Below are 19,407 nucleotides of genomic sequence, written 5' to 3'. Positions count from 1 at the left end.
TTGAGAATTTTGAATCCCCCTCCAAATGATCTCGCTTTTCAGCTTGCTGGGAATTGTGAGAATTGAAGTTCCCAAACTAGCGTGCCAAAGTGGAGACCCCAAGAGTAGGCCAAGTTAATCTATGGGAACTTTGCCCATGTGCCTCCAACTATAGAATGAAGTTTTTGATTATTGTGTTCTATGCTATGTTTTCATTGAGTTGCTTAACCTTTTTCGTTCTTTTGCTTTTTAATCACTGGTCATTTTACCCAGATAGGTGCCAGCACTGAACTACGTGTGGCTTATCTCCCAAAAGTAATATTTGCATAGAAGTCCACCAAGAACTAGTAAAGTTGTAACCTAGTTTGGGCAGTTGAAACATCGAGGAAGAAGGCAATGAAAAGACACCTCCACGCTTTTGCCAAGGATGGGTCTGCTGGTCAGCAAGAATTGGGCTCAACTTGAAGAGGACATTAGGTTGTATTCTTGATATGTCAATAGTATTTCTTAGCATTATTTTAACTTCCCATAAATAGTTAATTAAGTGTCAGAATTATTTTTTAAAAATCCATATTTTTATTATGTTTACTGTTCTATTGGATTTAAGGTATGGGGCAGGAAGGAAGAAGAGGCACAATGCAACCAACTGAACTAAAAACTTTAGAAGTCATTACTGTTCTATTTGAGCAGGTCTAATCTTTTTGCTGAAAGGAAGAAAAGGATCTAAAAGAGCCAGATGTCAAACAAATTATATAAATTAGTGATTTAATTTAATATGTAAAGTAATCTGAAAATGGTGAACTATTGGTTTCCTTATCAATAGCAGACAAGATAAAAAGTAAAATAGTTCAAAACCTTTGGAAGATGCATTTAGGGTAAGCGTTTAAGAACATAAGAATTCTTATGAGAAGTCTCTTTAAAGTGGAAAGCCATTTGTTAAAATAGCTGGTTGTGAAAGAAAACATGCTGGCCTTTTTAATCCACTCAGCTAGTCTCCAATCTTGATTGCTGGGACTGAGATAGAGCCTTGGTGGAGCAGTGGGCTAATGCCTCCTTAAGTAACACCAGCTGCCTGCAATTAGTGCAGGTTCGCATCCCACCAGGCTCAAGGTTGACTCAGCCTTCCATCCTTCTGAGGTAGGTAAAATGAGGACCCAGATTGTTGGGGGCAATTAAGCTGACTTTGTAATAATGCTGCTTGGGGTGTGTGTGAAAGCCCTAATAAGCAGGCATACACTTAGAATGAAGGCTACTGCTAAGCTTGTAAGCCGCCCTGAGTCTTCGGAGAAGGGCGGGATATAAATGGAATTAAAATAAATAAATAAATAAATAAATAAATTCAATAAATCAGGGCTTTTCAACCTTTTCACAGATTGGTACCACTTTTAGGACATGACAGTATTCTAGTACCACCTGTGCTTAGCAAGGTGTCAAAAACTTGATGACTAAAAAAAGGGGGGCAGAATTTTTGGTTTTACTGATTAGATTGATTTGTTGTTATAGAAATGGCTATTTTATACTATTATGGACAAGTAAAACGTTGAGGTTCAATGTTAATGCTTCATTCTACTGCAACAGAGGAAGTCAGAAATCAATGCCTTTTCTTTTCTTTTTCCCTTCTCCCCCTCACTTTCCCCCCCTTCTTCCTCCACACTGTGTCCTACTATTTGCTTTTGTATTTTTGTAAAAAAATGTTACAAACCATAAAAATAAAAGGGAAAAAGTACCAGTTTTAATTTCTTTGGTGGCAGTTCCTTTGCTCTCAAGCCACATGAGGACCCAAGGGGGTGCCAGGCTGCCAGAGCCCTGGGCAGTGGAGGGCAAGTGCAGCCTTCCCCAAGGGGGTGCCAGGCTGCACTTACCTTCTTGAGGCTCTGCTTGGCTTGCTTTCCTTGGCCAGATTGCTCATGGTGTGTGCAGAAGGGCAAAATGTGTGGGTCGGAGGGAGGCCCACTCCCTCTCCATGCGAAGAGACCTGGCTTTGTAACCAAAGCACCAGCGATAGGATGGGAGACCACGAGGAGAGTGAGGAGGAGGGGACAAGGGGATGGCAAAAAGGCAGCAGGGCTGCCTTCCTTCCTTCCTTCCTTCCTTCCCCCTTTTCTTCTTTTTCCTTCCGTTCACAGACAACAGTACAGCAAAACTGTCAAAATGGTGGCTGTGATAGTTGATCAGAGCTCCTCCGTTTTTTATGTGCAGCAGTTTTAGCGTTCAGGAACAGAGGTAGCTTAGTTGCTTTTCTATTAATAAAAAAGGTAAAGGTTCCCCCGCACATGCGTGCTAGTCGTTTCCAACTCTAGGGGCTGGTGCTCATCTCTGTTTCAAAGCCGAAGAGCCAGCGCTTGTTCGAGGACGTCTCCGTGCTCATGTGGCCGGCATGACTAGACACCAAAGGCGCACGGAACGCTGTTACCTTCCCACCATAGTGGTCCCTATTTTTGTACTTGCATTTTTACGTGCTTTCAAACTGCTAGGTTGGCAGAAGCTGGGACGAGTAACAGGCGCTCACTCTGCTACACGGCACTTGGGATTCGACCTGCCAAACTGCCAACCATCTGATCGACAAGCTCAGTGTCCTAACCCATTGAGCCACCGCGTCCCTCTCTATTAATACATAATCCTTAAAAGGGCTCTCTTGTAGGGACCCTGCCTTGGTCTAACTGAGACTGGAAATATAGCAAAAGAAAATATTTTTCCCCACTCTGCTTTGTCCTGTTTTCCCCACTGGAAATGGCTGTTAGCAATACACAAGGAAGGGATACTTTCCTGAGAGCTCACAATTCAAGAATACCAATGTTAACTTGGATTGCCAACGAAGTTGTGTCTGTGACAAAACAGAACACAAAATTGCTTTCTCCTTTGAATTGGGGCATTTCCAACCAAATAGCCTCTCCTTCCTCCCTCCCTCCCTCCCACCCTCCCTCCCTCCCTTCTTTCCTTCCTTCCTTCCTTCCTTCCTTCCTTCCTTCCTTCCTTCCTTCCTTCCTTCCTTCCTAATGAAAGCTGGTTTTTTGGAGTACTTGTTTCTGTTTCTCAATGTGCCACTGATCGCATCACGTGCAGGGGGAGGGGGGGCGTCGCTGGTTCCAGGGCTGCCCCGTGGATCTAAGGCTGAGAGCATTCTGGCTTTGATGGTGGCTACAAGGTTGTAAATCAGCACCCAATTGGCCTGGGCTTGCCTCTTTTCTTTCTGAGTGGTCAGCAGGAATGGTAAGCAGGGATTCTGGGTGCTCACTAACTCCTGTGTGTGCACTCAGGGTGGGGGGGCAGCCTCTTGCTGGTCCTTTTCTGCCAAAACTTCCTCTTTTTATATCCTTTCCTCTCTCTCTCTCTCTCTCTCTTTCTCCCCCCTCCTTTTCTGTGAACCTCCAGCTATGCACTGCTTTTGGAAGTGCCAATCAGGTGGAGCTTGGTGCTGAGCCCAGACAACTCTGGAGAGGTGCCAATCAGCTTGTAGCCGCATGTGCAGATTTTGCCAAATCCCGACAGCCCTGCAGCTCCAGCTGCCTCTCCCTCAAGGCTTGTGCAGTGCTGCCACTGCTTCAGCTCATTCCTCTCCCCCCAGCTACCACTTCTCTAGGATGGTCGTGTACCACCTGCCAGGTGCCAAAGTACTACCGGTGGTACACGTATCACCGGTTGAACAGCCCTGCAGTAGATGATATGAAATTGGTTAGATCCTGCTGTGGATTTTATTATTTGACAATGTGATTAAACTAGTGGATCAGCAAAATGCTGTGGACATAGAATGGTTAGATGTCAGCAAGACATTTGTCAAAGTAGACCACAACCTACTTCTTGATAAGCTAGAAAATGTGAGGTAGACAGCACCACCACCATATGGATTTGTAACAGGCTGAAAAGAGTACTTAATGTGTAGTCCTTAATAGAATTCAGCCACAATGGGGTACCCCAAAATTCTGTTTTAGGGCCAGTACTATTGTACATCTTCATAAACAATTTAGTTGAGGGAATAGAAGGGGAACTTATCAAATTTTCAGATGACACAAATCAACACCCCAGAAGATAGACTCAAGATCTTGATGGATCTCAATAGACATGAACACTGGGCCCTATCTAACAAAATGAAATTCAGAGTGGATAAAAGTAAAGTTTCATACTTAGGCAAGAAAACCAATTGCACAGGTATAGACCAGGCAAAACCTGGCTCGATACCAGTAACTGTGAGTGGAATCTTGGAGTCCTAGTGGACAATCACTTAAATATGAGCCAGCAGTGTGCAGCAGGAGCCAAAAAAAAGCCAATGGAATCCTAGGCTGCATTAAAGAGGGATAGAATCAAGATCACACAAGGTATTAGGATGCTTTCAGTAAGACCAGACTTGGAATTCCATATCCAGTCACCGGAATATAAAAGCTGGACAGAGTGCAGAGAAGAGCAACAGATTATTAGGGGGCTGGATGCTAAAACATGAAGAACGGATGTAGGAAGTGGGTCTATCTAGTTAGCATTGATCAGACTTGTGAATCCCTTCTGAGATGGGAAGTCTGCTATTTTGGTTCTCCTTGGTCTCTCAGTGGCTCACAGTGCACCAATCATACCATGAACTTTCTGTTCCATCAACTGAGATTAGGATGGAGGCACTGTTCTACAGCAGTTTTCCTCTTTGCTCTGTGGACTGTTCCAGTTGATATCTCAAGTTTGATGCTCTTGCTATTTTTGTTTAAATGGTTAAATGGTTTGGGGCCAGGTACCATTAGTGTCATGGTTCTGACTAACAAGACAGATCAAAGAACATTCCATGATTGTTTATTCTAAAAAGTCTACAATAATGAGAACGAAGCATTGGCACTCATGGATGGATTCTCCTTCCCTGAACACATCATATCACACACAATTCCTGCCCTTAATTACATGTCATGAATCACATTCTCCAATTAGTTTAATATATGAAGTTTCACTTCCTTTCTGTAGCATGCCATCCCTTATCTTATCAAAACATACGAGTTAACATCCCCCCTTCAATGATTCAAAGCAAAACAGTTAAAGCAAAATGCTGCCTCTTATATTATCAGAGCAAAAATATCCAATGTTTGCAGCATTGACATCCGCCCCCCCCCTTACAAAAAGGATAGATCCTGTAATGTAAACAAAAGCATATGTCAGGGATTATCTTAGTTTGTTGTGTTTTTTTTCATGAAACTTTTTGATGAGTCGGTCAGCCTTCACATCACTAGATTTCACCCAAGTAGCTTCAGACAATGGGTATCCCTTCCATTGTACTAGGTACTGCAATTTTCCCTTAAAAATTCTAGAGTCAAGAATATGTTTCACTTCATAATGGGTCTGACCCACTACTACAAGGGGTCTGGGTGCTTTCTTAGGGAGAGGTCTTAAGGTGGAGTCCCGAAAAGATTTCAGCAGGCTGAAATGGAAGACAGGGTGAACGTTCCCTAAAAGCCTAGGGAGTTTTAATTCTACTGTGAAAAGGGTTGATGATCCTTACGATGGGGAAAGGCCCCAAGAGTTTCGGTCCTAATTTGAGGCATAAATATTTAGTTGACAGATAAACCTTTTCCCCAACTTGGAATGTTCTTTGGGGAGCCCTCTTTTTTATCAGCCTGGTTTTTTATAAGTCTCGGAAGTCTTTTTTAATGCTGTTTTCATGTTTCTCCAAACCTCTTCCCACCCTCTCACCCATTGATCAAGTATCTGGGAAGCAGAGGGCTCTTGAGGGTAGCCAGGCATTGAGCTGAATTCTTTTCCTGTGGCTACTCTGAAAGGTGTGTAGCCAGTGCTGCTGTGAACAGAATTATTGTAGGCCACCTCGGTGAAAGGGAGGTCAGTCCAGTTTGTCTGTTGGTAGGAAAAATAGCATCTGAGATACTGCTCCACCATTTTGTTAGTAGATTCTGCAGCCCCATCGATAGCTGGATGAAAAGCAGATGATAAGCCTTGAGATGATCCAATTAATTTAAGGAAACTCCTCCAAAATTTTGCTGTGAACTGCATTCCTCTATCCGAAATTATTTGCTTAGGGACACCATGCAGTCAGTAGATATGTTTCAGGAACAATTTAGTCAGTCGTTGGGCAGATGGGAGTCCTTTGTAGGTGATAAAATGAGCCTGCTTCAAAAACAGGTCTATCACAGTCCAGATGACAGTATTTCCTCTACTTTCGGGTAGGTCTACAATAAAGTCCATAGGTATTTCTTCCTATGGTTGAGAAGGGCCTGCCACCAACTGCAGTAACTCAGGGGTTTTCCCTGGAATTCTTTTCATGGTGGCACATATGGTACAACTCCTGACATAGTTTTCTACATCTTGTTTTAGCCCCGGCCACCAAAATTGCAGGTGGATGAGGTGTAGAGTTTTTAAATATCCAAAGTGTCCAGCCTGTTTTACATCATGGCTGTGTTTGAGAGCATTGAGACAAAGGGCTTCAGGTAGGTACAGTCCCCCCCCTCTTGTATGCCAAACCATCCCTGCATGTTAGAGAGGTTTGATTATCTTTGAACCATTGATCAGTGAGGAGCTCTCATTTTATCTTCTTCAGGTCATCAGGTTTAGGGGTTCTGTGAGGTGTGAGTTGTGCTGCAGGTTGTGAACTGGGGTTAATTGCCTCATTGACCTCTTCACGTTTGCTTTTGTACTGGGGTAATTGAGATAGCGCATCAGCTAAGAAGTTTTTTCCTCCCAGTGTGTACTGTACTTTTGAGTGAAGTTGAAATGATTAAGGTACTATGCCCAGTGCACTTGTTTTGGGGACAGTTTGTGAGGGGTCTTCAGTGCATCTAGGTTTTTGTGATCTGTCCATACTTTAAATGGCACCTTGCTCCCCTCTAAATAGTGTCACCAGTTTAACAGGCTCCACCTAATGGCAAAGACCTCCTTCTCCCAGATTGCCCAACCCCTCTCACTTTCAGTGGGTTTTTTGGAGGTGCAGGGTTGTAGGACTCCACTTTTGCTCTTCTGCAGTAATACATCTCCGACTGCAATGTCACTGGCATCAGCTTGGATTACGAAGGGCTCCCCTGGGCATGGATGCTTTAGGACTGGTTCAGCAGCAAATAGTCTTTTTATATTCTCAAAAGCTGTTTGACAGCTCATTGTCCAAGCAAGTGGTTGGCCCGGTCATGGCTTCCCTCCCCCTTTGCCTGTCTTGAGTAGTTCTGTCAGGGGTAGGGCAATCGTAGCAAAGGGGGGATGAATTGGCAATAAAAGTTACCAAAACCTAAAAAGCTCTGAAGCTGTTTGCGAGTCTTTGGGGCTGCCATTCAATTAGTTTTCACTTTGGCTGGGTCTATTTTAATGCCCTCATTGGAAATTCTATAGCCAAGATAATTTAATTGGGTTTGGTGAAATTAACATTTTGACAATTTGACATAAAGCTTGGCATTCAATAGTTTCTTTAACACTTCTCTCACCAGCCTTCTATGGTCTGTCATATTCGTATAGGATGTCATCAAGATACACCAGAACCCCTTTGTATAAATGATCATGTAGGACCTCATTAATTAACTGCATAAATACGGCTGGGGCCCCCTGCAGTCCAAATGGCATGACTTTGAACTGGTAACTTCCCAAGGGGCAGTTCAAGCGAGTTTTCCATTCATCCCCCTCCTTTATTCTCACCTGGTAATATGCTTCTCTCAGGTCTAACTTAGTGAAGACACTCCCCTTAGCCAGGTGGGTTAGTAAGTCCTTCAGTAGGCGGAGGGGGTATTTATTTTCCATACTCACCGTGTTCAAACCTTTATAATCAATGCATAAGTGAACAGACCCATCTTTCTTTTCTTTAAATAGCACAGGGGCTCCCACAGTAGACTTGGCCCGTTCAATTAATCCCCTTGCTAGGTTTGTGTCCATATATTGCTGCATTATCTCTATTTCAAGGGGGGACATAGCATACATTCTTGGTTGTGGAAGTTTGGCCCCCAGCAACAGTACAATGGAACAGTCATTGGGCCGGTGAGGAGGCAAGGTATCGCATTCTTTCTCACTAAATGCCTCCACTAGGTCCCGGTACTCACTGGGGATGAGCGGCTTACCTGGAAGCCGTGAGGCAGCCATGTGCGCTCACTCATTGGGTAGGCTAAAATTCCTTGTAACATCTGTTGAATCAAGGGGGGGGATCGGGCCCTATAGGTAGTCTCACAGTTCTCATTCCTTTCTCCCACCAGATAAACGGCTTCCATTTGTCCAGCCAGGCTAATCCTAGGATCACAGCCTCAGTCATTTTTGGGGCCACCAGGAAGTGACTAAATTCCCAGTGCTCACCTATTTTTAGGCATAGGGGCTCCGTTAATTGCGTGACTAAAATCCCTCCCATCAGGGAGCCATCGGCTTGCTTGAGCCTCACAGGTTTGGAGAGCAGTTTTGTTCGTATGCCCAGTTTCATGGCAAATGGCAAGCTAATGATGCATTGGGAGCATCCAGAATCAACTAGCACCTTTAAATCTACCTGCGTACCTGAATTAGGGATTATGAGCTTGGCAGGTAGTGAGAAAGGTGAGATGTGTTGGCTCACCATTGGGTTGTTCTCTCCTTTGTTGTTGCTGTCGAAAGAGGGTAGAATGGGGGCTGATCCAGCCTGAGTTCCTGCATCCTCCCATGTGGGGGATGTGACCTGGGCAACAGGTTCCTGCATCATCTGGTTGGATTTCTCTCCTGTTAGCTGCTGTGCAGGTTTCTTTCTTGCTGCTGGTCCTGGTCTATTCTGCAATTGGGGGTAGAGGACTGGGCAATTCACTGCTCGATGTCCCTGCTGTCCACACCAGAAACACTTAATTGCCCAGCCTACAGGTGGCCTGGGTCTTTCAGCCATCACAGTAGTTGGAGATTTTCATGGGGGAGATTCCCATTTGAATTGTTCTAGCCTCAGCTCAGCTTCAGGTGGGAGAGGCTTCTTATAGTGGGCGAGCTGAACATATAATCTCACTGCCAGCTTGTTTTATCTTGTCGATTTGTTCTTCTGCTTTGAGGGCCATGGATGTGTCCTCAAATCTTTCTATCAGCCCTAGGAGGAAGAGATGGGGGTCCTCCAGTTCAGGGCTTTGCTCATTATATAAATTGTTTAACCATCCAGATGTTTCTCCCTCTAGGCTGGACACAATCACATCGACCATAGCACCTGGGTCCGGGTAAAAACAGGCCCAGCGATTCAAATGAAAGTGTACTTGGTTGAGGAAAAAAATCAGTTTCTCTGGGTCCCCATTGAAAGTTGCCCTGAAGGGTGGGGACATCATTGGTTGCTAGGGCCCCTATTGGTCCTGCTGTATGCCCAGGGGTTGCACGTTTGGGCCCTGCTGCTGCCACCCTTGCTGTAGTTGTCTGAGAGGACGCTGCTGGGTCTCCCTCATTTGTGGGCCCTGCAAAGTTTGCTGTACACTCGGGGGCGGTGACCAATCTCGTTGCTGTGGTCGTCCTCCCACCAGCTTCTGATGTCTAGGCTTCTGTACCACCCCAAGCTGTTGCAAGGCCTCTATTAGCTGTGGCAAGCTCAGAGGTTGTGGGTGTTCACTTGCGGGGGTTCCTCAACCTCCCATTGCTGCAGAGGCCCCAGGCTGGGGTTCTCTGTCTCTGTGGGTCTGGAGGGCCTGGCAGAGGACTCCTGGGGCTGGCAGTCTGTCTGGTCTGCAGACAGGATTTTCCACTCACCCAAATTCTCAGTGGCAGATGGTCTGGTAGCTCTCCACCATTCTGCTTTTGAAGACTCTGGCAGGGCAGTCTCGAGGCATCTGGAGTCTCCGCTGGGGTGGTTCCAGCCTAACAACCAGATAAGCTCTCCTAACTGGTTGGGTTCTGCCCCCAACTGGGAGTCCTGCAAAAACTCATCTTCCCACAGCATGCTATTACTTCCTCCTCTGAGGTGTCAGCAGCTGCCAGGTCACCGTCTCCAAGCCTCTTTTCCTATGATGAAGATTTTCCCCTGAATCTTTGCCAGCTTCTCTCAAGGCTAGAGACAGCAGCTGGGGCTCAGGACCCCCAGGTTGTTTGAAAGAAAATAGATTCTGGCATGATGTCATGGTTCTGACTAACGAGACAGATCAAAGAACATTCCATGATTTTTTATTCTAAAAAGTCTATGATAATGAGAACGAAGCATTGGCACTCATGGATGGATGCCAGAATCTGGATTCTCCTCCCCTGAACACATCATACCATACACTATTCCCTCCTTAATTACACGTCATGAATCACATTCTTCAATTAGTTTAACATTCGAAGTTTCACTTTTTTTTCTGTAGCGGGCCATCCCTTATCTTATCAAAACATCCGGGTTAACATTCCCCCCACTTCAGTGATTCAAAGCAAAAGAGTTAAAGCTAAAGGCTGCCTCTCATATTGTCAGAGCAAATACATCCAATGTTTGCAGCATTGACAATTAGTATACTAATGATATCCAGTTGTATATTTGAACTGGTACCCAGTTATATATCTAGGCTGTTCAAATAATGCTATCAAATTTTATCCTAATGTCTTGCAGGTATGGGGATCTGGATAGGAAAGGACAGATTCAGGCTCAATCAAAGCAAGACTAAATATCTCTGAGCAGTTAGACTTGGAATTTGGAATTTTTCCATATGTACAGTAATCCTAGATGGGATAGCCCTTCCACATTCAGAACTGGCATGTAATTTGAGGGTATTTTCTGGATTCACAATTCCTACCTGAAGAATATTCAGCAGCTGTAGTCAGGAAGACATTTGCTGAGATTCATCTGATATACACCTGCTCTTAAACCAGGGTCCCCAACAAACAATCAATTCTACTCTAGTCACCTTGCATGTGGACTATTGCAGTGTTATCTAGATGGGACTGCCCTTGAAGACCACTCAGAAGTGGCAACTATCCAGAATATGGCAGTGGAAGCAGAGATGGGCATTCCTCAGTACGCCCATATAAAATTGGTGCTCTATAAACTACATGGGCTACAAGAGTTTCTGGATGTAATTCGAGGTGATGGCCACTACCTATAAATCCATTCATGGCATAGGTTTTGCTTGTTGGAGGGTTTCTAATGGTTTATGTCCTTCCTATATTATCAAATAGAGTGGGTATACTCCTGGTTCTTATCAATTAAACATCATCTCATAGATCCAGAAAATAGGCCTTTTCTGGCAGAGCATCTGTCTTCTAGAACAACATCCTCCCACAGATCTATATAGTTTCCATCCTCAAAAGCTTTTAAAAAGTCTTTGAATACCTGGTTTTTCCTCCGGGTCTTCATTAGGAAGGATGGCAAGGCTCTTTTAGATTTTAGATATTATTTTCTATTGTATTTAATGTTGCATGCTGATGAATTTGGACAGCCCTCTAAAAAGGAAGGAAGGAAGGAAGGAAGGGCAAAAGTAATGGTTTTTTTTTTACTCCCTATTGACTGTTATTCTCATTATGGTGGGGAAGAAAAATAACACTGCCATTTCAATATCCAGTCTGCTCTTTGCACAGAAGAATACAAGCTGATAAAAGAATATTTTGTAACTTTAGTATTTCTACAGCTGCTGTGATGTTGGTTGTTCCCAAAACTAAATAAATAAAAATTTTCTGTGCTTGTAAGCTTTTTGGCTGGAAGCACCTAGAAAGAGAAACAACTTAAGTGACAATCTTGAATTAGCTTTTTCCCATTCTCTGCTTCTTTATATATTTCAATGATTTATAAACTGCGTTTTGGGATAAAAGTCTTTCAAAGTGACTTACAAGCAATATAAACATACAAGTAAATAAAAATACAAGCAAACTTTCTGGAAAATAAGGTTGCTTTTTACTGAACTGCTCTAATAGAGAGAAGAATACAGATGGGAAAGCATCCTGTCTCTCTTTCACAACATCTTCCCAGAAAGGAAGTTGCAGTGGCATAATGGAGAATAGTAATTTGGAATTTGGGTCATCAGATTGAAAGGACATAATACCTTTTTGCTCAGAATTATCAAGAAAAATTGTACTTGAGGTTTGCCAGCAGGGGTTGTATGTACAATAAAATTAATATGTTTGTATTTTCTGCTTATAAAAAACTCAAAAGAAGGCCAGCTTCAGAGGACAAAGGCATTATCATCTGGAAACCAAATTGCAAATGATAGCTCATTGGGATCTCATAAAAGGACTATATATCAGCAAGAGATCATTTCTGAAAGCAGAGGGTCAAGGCATGCTAAGTAAGGATTCTGGGATAGTTTAGCACCAATAATCAGCAGAGCCCAGCTTCTTACTCTGCAATTACTAACTGTAATTACTAAAGCCTGAACTAATAGGATTTGCTAGTATAGGAATCTGAAAAGGACAGTGAATTATTGATAGGCTCCAGGGAGAGCAGAAACATAAAAGAGGCTGATACTCTTGAAATCAGTCTCTGCCTTTATCCATTATGCTTAAATAGCACATATACTGCAAACCATCCAAATGTCTGTCAAAGATAAAGACTTATCTAAATGCACACCACAGAAGTAGATAGGATGCAGGATTTACTTGACGGAAGCAGAAAATCTGCATACTTACCAGCGACATCCAGATCCAGTTTGAAGCCAACAAAGTGTGTATGAATTGTTCCTAGAGTGTGGTCTCCAACTCTGTTTCCATAATCTAGGCCATCATTATGGAAATAAGAAGAACTTATATAACCAGTGGCACGGACTTTGCTTTCAATTGCTCCACTTGGATAAAATACAAAATCCCAAACATAGTCATAATTGCCAATGGTGGACACAGAGCGAAAGACCAATACTGTGCTTTGTAGCCCTCCATAATACAGAGAGTGAAGTTTGGAAAAGTGACGCCGAAATGGAACCCCCATATCCTGTTCAAAAACACAAATAGCATCACGAGTAATGAGAGGTCTTTCTACTTCTGCTAGAAAGGTAACATTAAGATAAGTAGCAGAATAAGGGCAGTCAATCCCTCGCATAAGAGGAGATGAATACTTTCCAATTCCAAAACTCCCATCCATGTACCTAATAGACATCCCACCAGGATTGTTGGAGCCATAGGTGGACATAGTATCTTGCACACTGAGCTCATACACAACCCTTTCATTTTTGAACCTAATGTCAAAAAGTTGTGGTCCTGTATACAAATCCATTCGGTAGGCAAAACTCCAGGATGCAGAGTGGACTTGGTTGTTTTTCACACTGTAATTTGGTCCAAAAGGTTGATAATTCAGGGAACTGAGTTTGGCATGATGCACCCTGGGTTTCATTGAAGAGAATCCCCCATCAGCTGGAACTCTGTTCACCTTTTCCACATGTATATGCCCCTCTGTAAATTCTCTTTCCAATTGTGTCATATCCCTATAATAATGGCCACCATAAAACACTTTCTTCACAATCCAATGGGTAATATCTAGGCTTCTGTGGTCTATTAGCACTTCGAGTCCAACAGGATGTAAAAAGTAACCAGTTACATTCTGGTACAGGATCAACCAAGTTGCACGATCCCCAGATTTCATTCCCTTTGGCGATGTAGTCATTGCTGCTAGGTTGGCTCCATTGTAGTTCAATACTTCACGCATGAAGCTTGGGGCTGTGGGGAACAATGTACTCTTCAGAAAGTGGGCCATCTGCTTGTGTTCAGCAATCAGTGAAGGTCTGCGATAATATGGCACTTGTCCTCCATACTTCTGCACTGTCACATCCCGGTGATATATTGGCTGTGGGAGGGGACCCACCACATATTCAGTAATATTTGGATCTGGCTGATTTCCAAAAAACACTACAACCAAAGCCTGCCTAGGTGGGCATCTTCCTCCATGATCCAGAAATGACAAAGTCTCTGCTTTAGAGGGCTTCTCCAAATCAACAGAATAAATGCAGTTATCAGAAGGCTTTGCATGAGAAGCATCTTCCAAGGTTGCTCCAAGATTGGATTTCAAATACTGTACTACATGGACTAATTCCTCTTGTGATAAATCAGCAAAGAGCCAACTCCATTTGCTATTTAGATGCTCGGATAAAACTTGAGACTGAGAAGCACAGCTATCATATTTTCCGCCTCTGGTCAACAAAATACACACTAAAGCAAAAATTGTTAGAAAAGCTAGAATGAGCATGAGGAGAAGAACTTTCTGATTCATCTTTGCCACAGCAGAAACAGTCTAGCAGTGGTGTTCCAATTTGAAACCACTCTCTGGAATTGTAACTAGTCAGAATGAAAGACAGAGAAGACAGACTAGGAGGAGGGAAGAAATTCCTAGTTTGTTAAAGGTCAGCAAAGGAATATGACCCTCCTCTTCATGCTTGTGGAGATATATTTGTACTGTGTGGCACAGACATCCTGGGGCTAGAGAAAACAGTAATGAGTCACAGGATAAATCACAAACCACTCCTGCAATCCAGTTTCCTAAGGAACGACAAAGTCCACATGGTAATAGATACTAGAATGTCTGAAAGGTTCAGCATCTTTTGGAAATAAAAAAAGCTATCTCCTTCTCCAAAGTTAATTCTTTGGGCTCTCAATTAAATCCAACTGTTTCTTGAGGAAAGGATTCAAGATGGCTACAACAATCAAAACAAAGAGGATTAATGCAACAAATAACAGAATATCTTAATAGAAACACACTCTATGAATATTGCTTTGAATGGTTTATCAGAATCTACATACAATATCACATTAACTCAAAGAAAGAAAGTCAACATTATTGTTGAGGTACATCCACATGCTAGGAGGGTAAATGCTTTGCCACACCTTATGGTTGTTTGAGAAGGAATGCTGAACCAATTTGTCCTGCCGCAAGGCAAGGCAGCGAAGACATGACTTAGGAATTGTATGGTCTGCCTACAGGGAGCTGCCAGATAGCAGGGTTTGAACAACATGCATACTTGGGCGTCTATTGCTTTATCTTTCTCTGGATTGAGACAGGACCTTGTGTCATGCTTCGGGAAACCCAAAGGGCTAAGAGGTTTGAAAGGTTTCCTCTTTTATACAGCATTTTCCATTTCTTCTTTAAATTTTTTTTAAGGCAAGGAGCACAGCTTGACAGCCTTGAGACTGAATTTCCACTCATCTCAGCCAGAAGACTTCAGTTTTATTCTTCTTTGTGCCTGACTTGCTATGGAAAGAAAAATACAAACTCATGCAGCAAGAGAAGCCCTTTGCGGGACTTTCCATTCCTGCTTCTAGTTTGCTATTTGGTTTCCTGAAATTTACAGAATGAATGAGCTCTTTTTGTCTCTTTCCAGCTCAGGTGCCTTGTTCTGCCTTGGACTACAGTTGCAACATTTTCCTAAAACTTTGAAGAACTGCTTGCCTAAACAACCTCTTGTCTTCATTTATATCAGCAGGCTATATCTATAGACTGTACCTTTCTCTTTTTCTACCATTCGATTTGGTCTTCATCCAATTGTTTGCATCTACACTAGAAAATGTTAACTAGGATAGCAAACGCCTTCTGGATCTGTTCTGTAACTGGCAACTTTAGTGCACTCCTTCCTTGAAAGAGGACATTTAAGCAACATTTAAAAAATCTTAAAAAGTATGTTTAAAATATAATGTAATCACTGCCTTGGTGGAGCAGTGGGCTAATGCCTCCTTAAGTAACACCAGCTGCCTGCAATTAGTGCAGGTTCGCATCCCACCAGGCTCAAGGTTGACTCAGCCTTCCATCCTTCCGAGGTAGGTAAAATGAGGACCCAGATTGTTGGGGGCAATTAAGCTGACTTTGTAATAATGCCGCTTGGGGTGTGTGTGAAAGCCCTAATAAGCAGGCATATACATAGAATGAAGGCTACTGCTAAGCTTGTAAGCCACCCTGAGTCTTCGGAGAAGGGCGGGATATAGTAAATGTAATTAAAAAAAATAATAATTTCTTTTGGCTTGAGGCAATTACCAAAAAGGTGAATCTCAGCTAGTTGTTTTTTTGCTGTCATGTTTTTAACCATTTTTTTGCTGTCATGTTTTTAACCATTTTAATTCTATATTTGGGTGTTATAAGCTGCCCAGAGTCGTTTGGAATGGAGGAGCACAATAAATTTAATGAATAATAATAATGAAAATTCATTGGACATCTCTTTCATCCCAACTTATTCCAGAGTTATGGGAAAAATCTAAAGCTAAGTCTACATAGGCTGTCTCAATTTTCTGGGGAAATATGGGACATGGCCTTAAAATATGTCTTAGAAGTAATCCTCAGATTATGCTAGCAATTGGGACCTGGATTGTCAACAGTGATATAGTCGTATAGCATGACATCACATAACTAATGTTTCTATACCTCCTTTAGACCTCTGACAAATTTTTGACTAGCAATGGCAACAGGCAGAATTATATACATGTCTTTACTATCAGTACCACCCACTTTTTTCTTTTTTTGGTTTTTGTGGGGGGGATTTGGAATTTTAAGCAGAGCAAGATGCAACTGTTGGCCAAAGTTATTTTTGGCTCAAGTTATGTAGGATTCAAACTATCGGGCAAATATCTTAGAAAATGCTATGGTAACTATCTTAGAAAATGGCTTAGCATACCATATTCCCCAGGGATCTGGACCCTTTTGAATGGCTACATCCTGCCTAATTTGCAGCTGTGCAGATACAAGTCAATTATTTGCTTTCTGAGCTCAGCTGCAGAAGAACTTTGTATATTTTGCCTTACAATAATTCTGTGATGTGTGCAGACTTTGAACTGGCATGCTTTCACCACATCTAATTATTAACAAAACCATATTGTTTGGGCATACCATTTTTGCAAATGTTACTGACAATGGCAAATTATTCAGCAGTTGCACATTTTAAGCTTCTGCAGGCCACTAAAAAGAAACCCAACCTCCTGTTCTTGATGGGCTAAGCAGGAAACCTTGAAAAAGAAAGGAAAAGAAGCTGGATAAATAGTGGTTTGGACCACAATACCATCCTGTACATGTTTCTAGTTTCTATCTAAAATGCTATGATTTTTTTTCTGTTTTACATCACATTTTCTTCCTTTTCCACAACTTTGCTAAAACATTGCCCAGTTCTTAGCAAACCTGATTTTTGAAATAGGCATAGGAAAAGTAAAATAAGCAAATCCATGCAAATCTGCACTTATGCTACAAAGGTAGAAAGTATTTGAGCCAATCATATTTCACTTACAAATAGTTTGCGAACAAATTCCACATCATTTTATATATCCATTAAAAATAATAAAGCTCTCCTCTTGATTGTTAAAGTGGCTTGCAAACAGCTGATGTTCACAAGCAAAACTAGAAGACAAAGATAAGGAGGAAAACAATGGAGCAGAACTTGCACAATCTGTTATAATTCTTTTTCTCTAGAACCAGCAGGCCACAAAATAAGTAACCTCAGCAGATACATGCAAGCATGTTTAAATAGAACTAGCATTCGACTGTAGATTTTTGTTATTTCCCACATTATTCTGATTACAGGTAGTCCTCGAATTACAACAGTTCGAAGTTACAACACCACTGAAAAAAGTGATTTATGACCATTTTTCACACTTATGACCACTGCAGCATCCCCATGGTCACGTTATCAAAATTAAGACACTTGGAAACTGACTCACATTTATGAGCGTTGCAGTGTCCCAGGATCATGTGATCACCTTTTGCAACCTTCTGACAAGTAAAGTCAATGGAAACCCAGAGTCATTTAACACACGTTAATAATTTTAACAACTGCAGTGATTAACTTAACAATTGTGGCAAGAAAGGTTGTAAAACGGGGTAAAATTCACAACAAATGTCTCACTTAGCAACAAAAATTTTGGGCTCAGTTGTGGTCATAAGTCAAGGACTACCTGTATTTTAAAGCCCTGAATGGATATTGTGCTAATATGTCTCTACAGCTGAAACAAAAAATTAGAAACAGGAAATGGGAATGGGTTAATCTAATTCTGGAGCTTTTACCACCTACAGCTTGTTATGCTTTAGAACCGTCCCCACCTGAATCTTATAATACTGTATCTTTCAAGTTCAGAAAATGAATAAGATGAAATTAAAAGCAATTAAGTAGCAGTGTCAGCTTCTCTTTGATTAAGTCAGGAGGAGGCAAGAAAAATCACTAGTTCTCTTAATGAAATTTTGTCAATTACATGGGATAAAAAATTTACAATTACAGCACAGGAAAGAGGCTAATACTCTCTAGGTGTGTACGTTTCAAATTAATCAAAGAGAAAGAAAACATATAACTATCCATTAAATAGGGGATGATGAAAACAATAATAGAAATATCACATCACCCAGACAATTTAAAAGCAACCTGAAAGTTAGCTTTCTGGAAAAATACTTGAGAGTTGTTGACATTTGTGTGCTGACTATATGAAAGAACTATTATAGACACATTCTGCAGAAAGCATGACTTTATGTCCCTGAAGAAAAGACCTGTGGCTATTAAATGAATTGAACAAAAAGGAATAAATTAAAAACTAAAAAATGCTTAAAAATGCTGTACAATAGGCAACATCTCTATGCTATCAACATAGGGTTGCCAGTTCCAGCTGAAATCATCCTGGAGATGCCCTTTCCCCAAATATTATTTACTTATTAAATTTATATACCACCCATCTTGCTGTTTGAGGCAACTCTAAACAAGTAATAAATTAATGCATTAATAAATGCAGGTTTAATGTTAATATTTATTAACTGAATTAAGAGCTCCTGACTAAGGCTAGTTGCTTATAAAATAAGGAACCCCTTTTGTATATATTGATTTTTCATCTGCCCTCGCTCTATCAACCAGGCAAACAACTTCTGTGTGACACAGAAATATGTAAGCATTCTGCTTTCCTACCTTCCAGCAGAAACTATTAAATCCCCCCAAAATTAAAAACCTCAGATTGGAATAGCTGCCATGAAAAGAGAATACAAATTTTGTCTGTGTGTGTGTGTGTGTGTGTGAGAGAGAGAGAGAGAGAGAGAGAGAGAGAGAGAGAGAGAGAGAGAGAGAGAGAGAGAGAGAGAGAGAGAGAGAGAGAGAGAGAGAGAAAGGGAATACTGTTTACACATTACAGAAAGGACTTAAACTTCAGCAGGCAAACAGACTTGATGTATGCAAACATTTAGGTTTGGAATGGAACAACTCACTGCAGCCAATCTACCATGTCATGAGCCAACTCATCGCAGGCAATTCAACAATTTGATTCAATTGTTTAAAATAATTAAAACATTATTTTAAATTTTGTCATTCACATTTCATCCCTTCTTTTGCATCCTTTAATGATTCTATTCCACCATTCTTTTCAATATTAGTGTAACTTTTGTCCTGTGTCATCTCATGGCAAGTTGGCTATGGAGAGTTGGCCATGGCAAGTTATCCTAGACTCAAAGGGAACCGTTAACACGTCAAAAACTATGTTGGAAGGTCTGCCACATTAATGTAAAGAAGCTCTCTTGAAAGGACAAGGACTGGGGCTTCAAAATGTGGAGGGTCTTCAATGCCTCAGTTCTGGATATCCAACACATTTGGCCATGGAATCAAGTTAAAAAACTCCTATTTGAAAATACTGAAACAAGCAACAGTTTCCTCTACAAAAGAATATCCTTGT

General features: G+C 41.7%; 1 protein-coding gene across 1 annotated transcript in view; it reads right to left on the bottom strand.

Moving 5' to 3' along the window:
- LOC310648775 (amine oxidase [copper-containing] 2-like) overlaps positions 1-14,008 on the bottom strand; it is a gene marked incomplete at its 5' end in the record, with an annotated part of 45,054 nt that extends 31,046 nt beyond the window's left edge. Inside the window, one exon of the mRNA XM_083376812.1 lies at positions 12,439-14,008. Within this exon, the coding sequence (XP_083232938.1) occupies positions 12,439-14,008 (1,570 nt within the window). The remainder of the gene's footprint in view (positions 1-12,438) is intronic.
- Between the last annotated feature and the right edge of the window lie 5,399 nt (positions 14,009-19,407).

This window comes from Vipera ursinii, assembly GCF_947247035.1.
Source record: "Vipera ursinii genome assembly, chromosome: Z".
NCBI lineage: Eukaryota > Metazoa > Chordata > Lepidosauria > Squamata > Viperidae > Vipera > Vipera ursinii.
The sequence above is the reverse complement of the archived record's forward strand: the minus strand, read 5'-3'. Positions and strand labels throughout refer to the sequence as shown.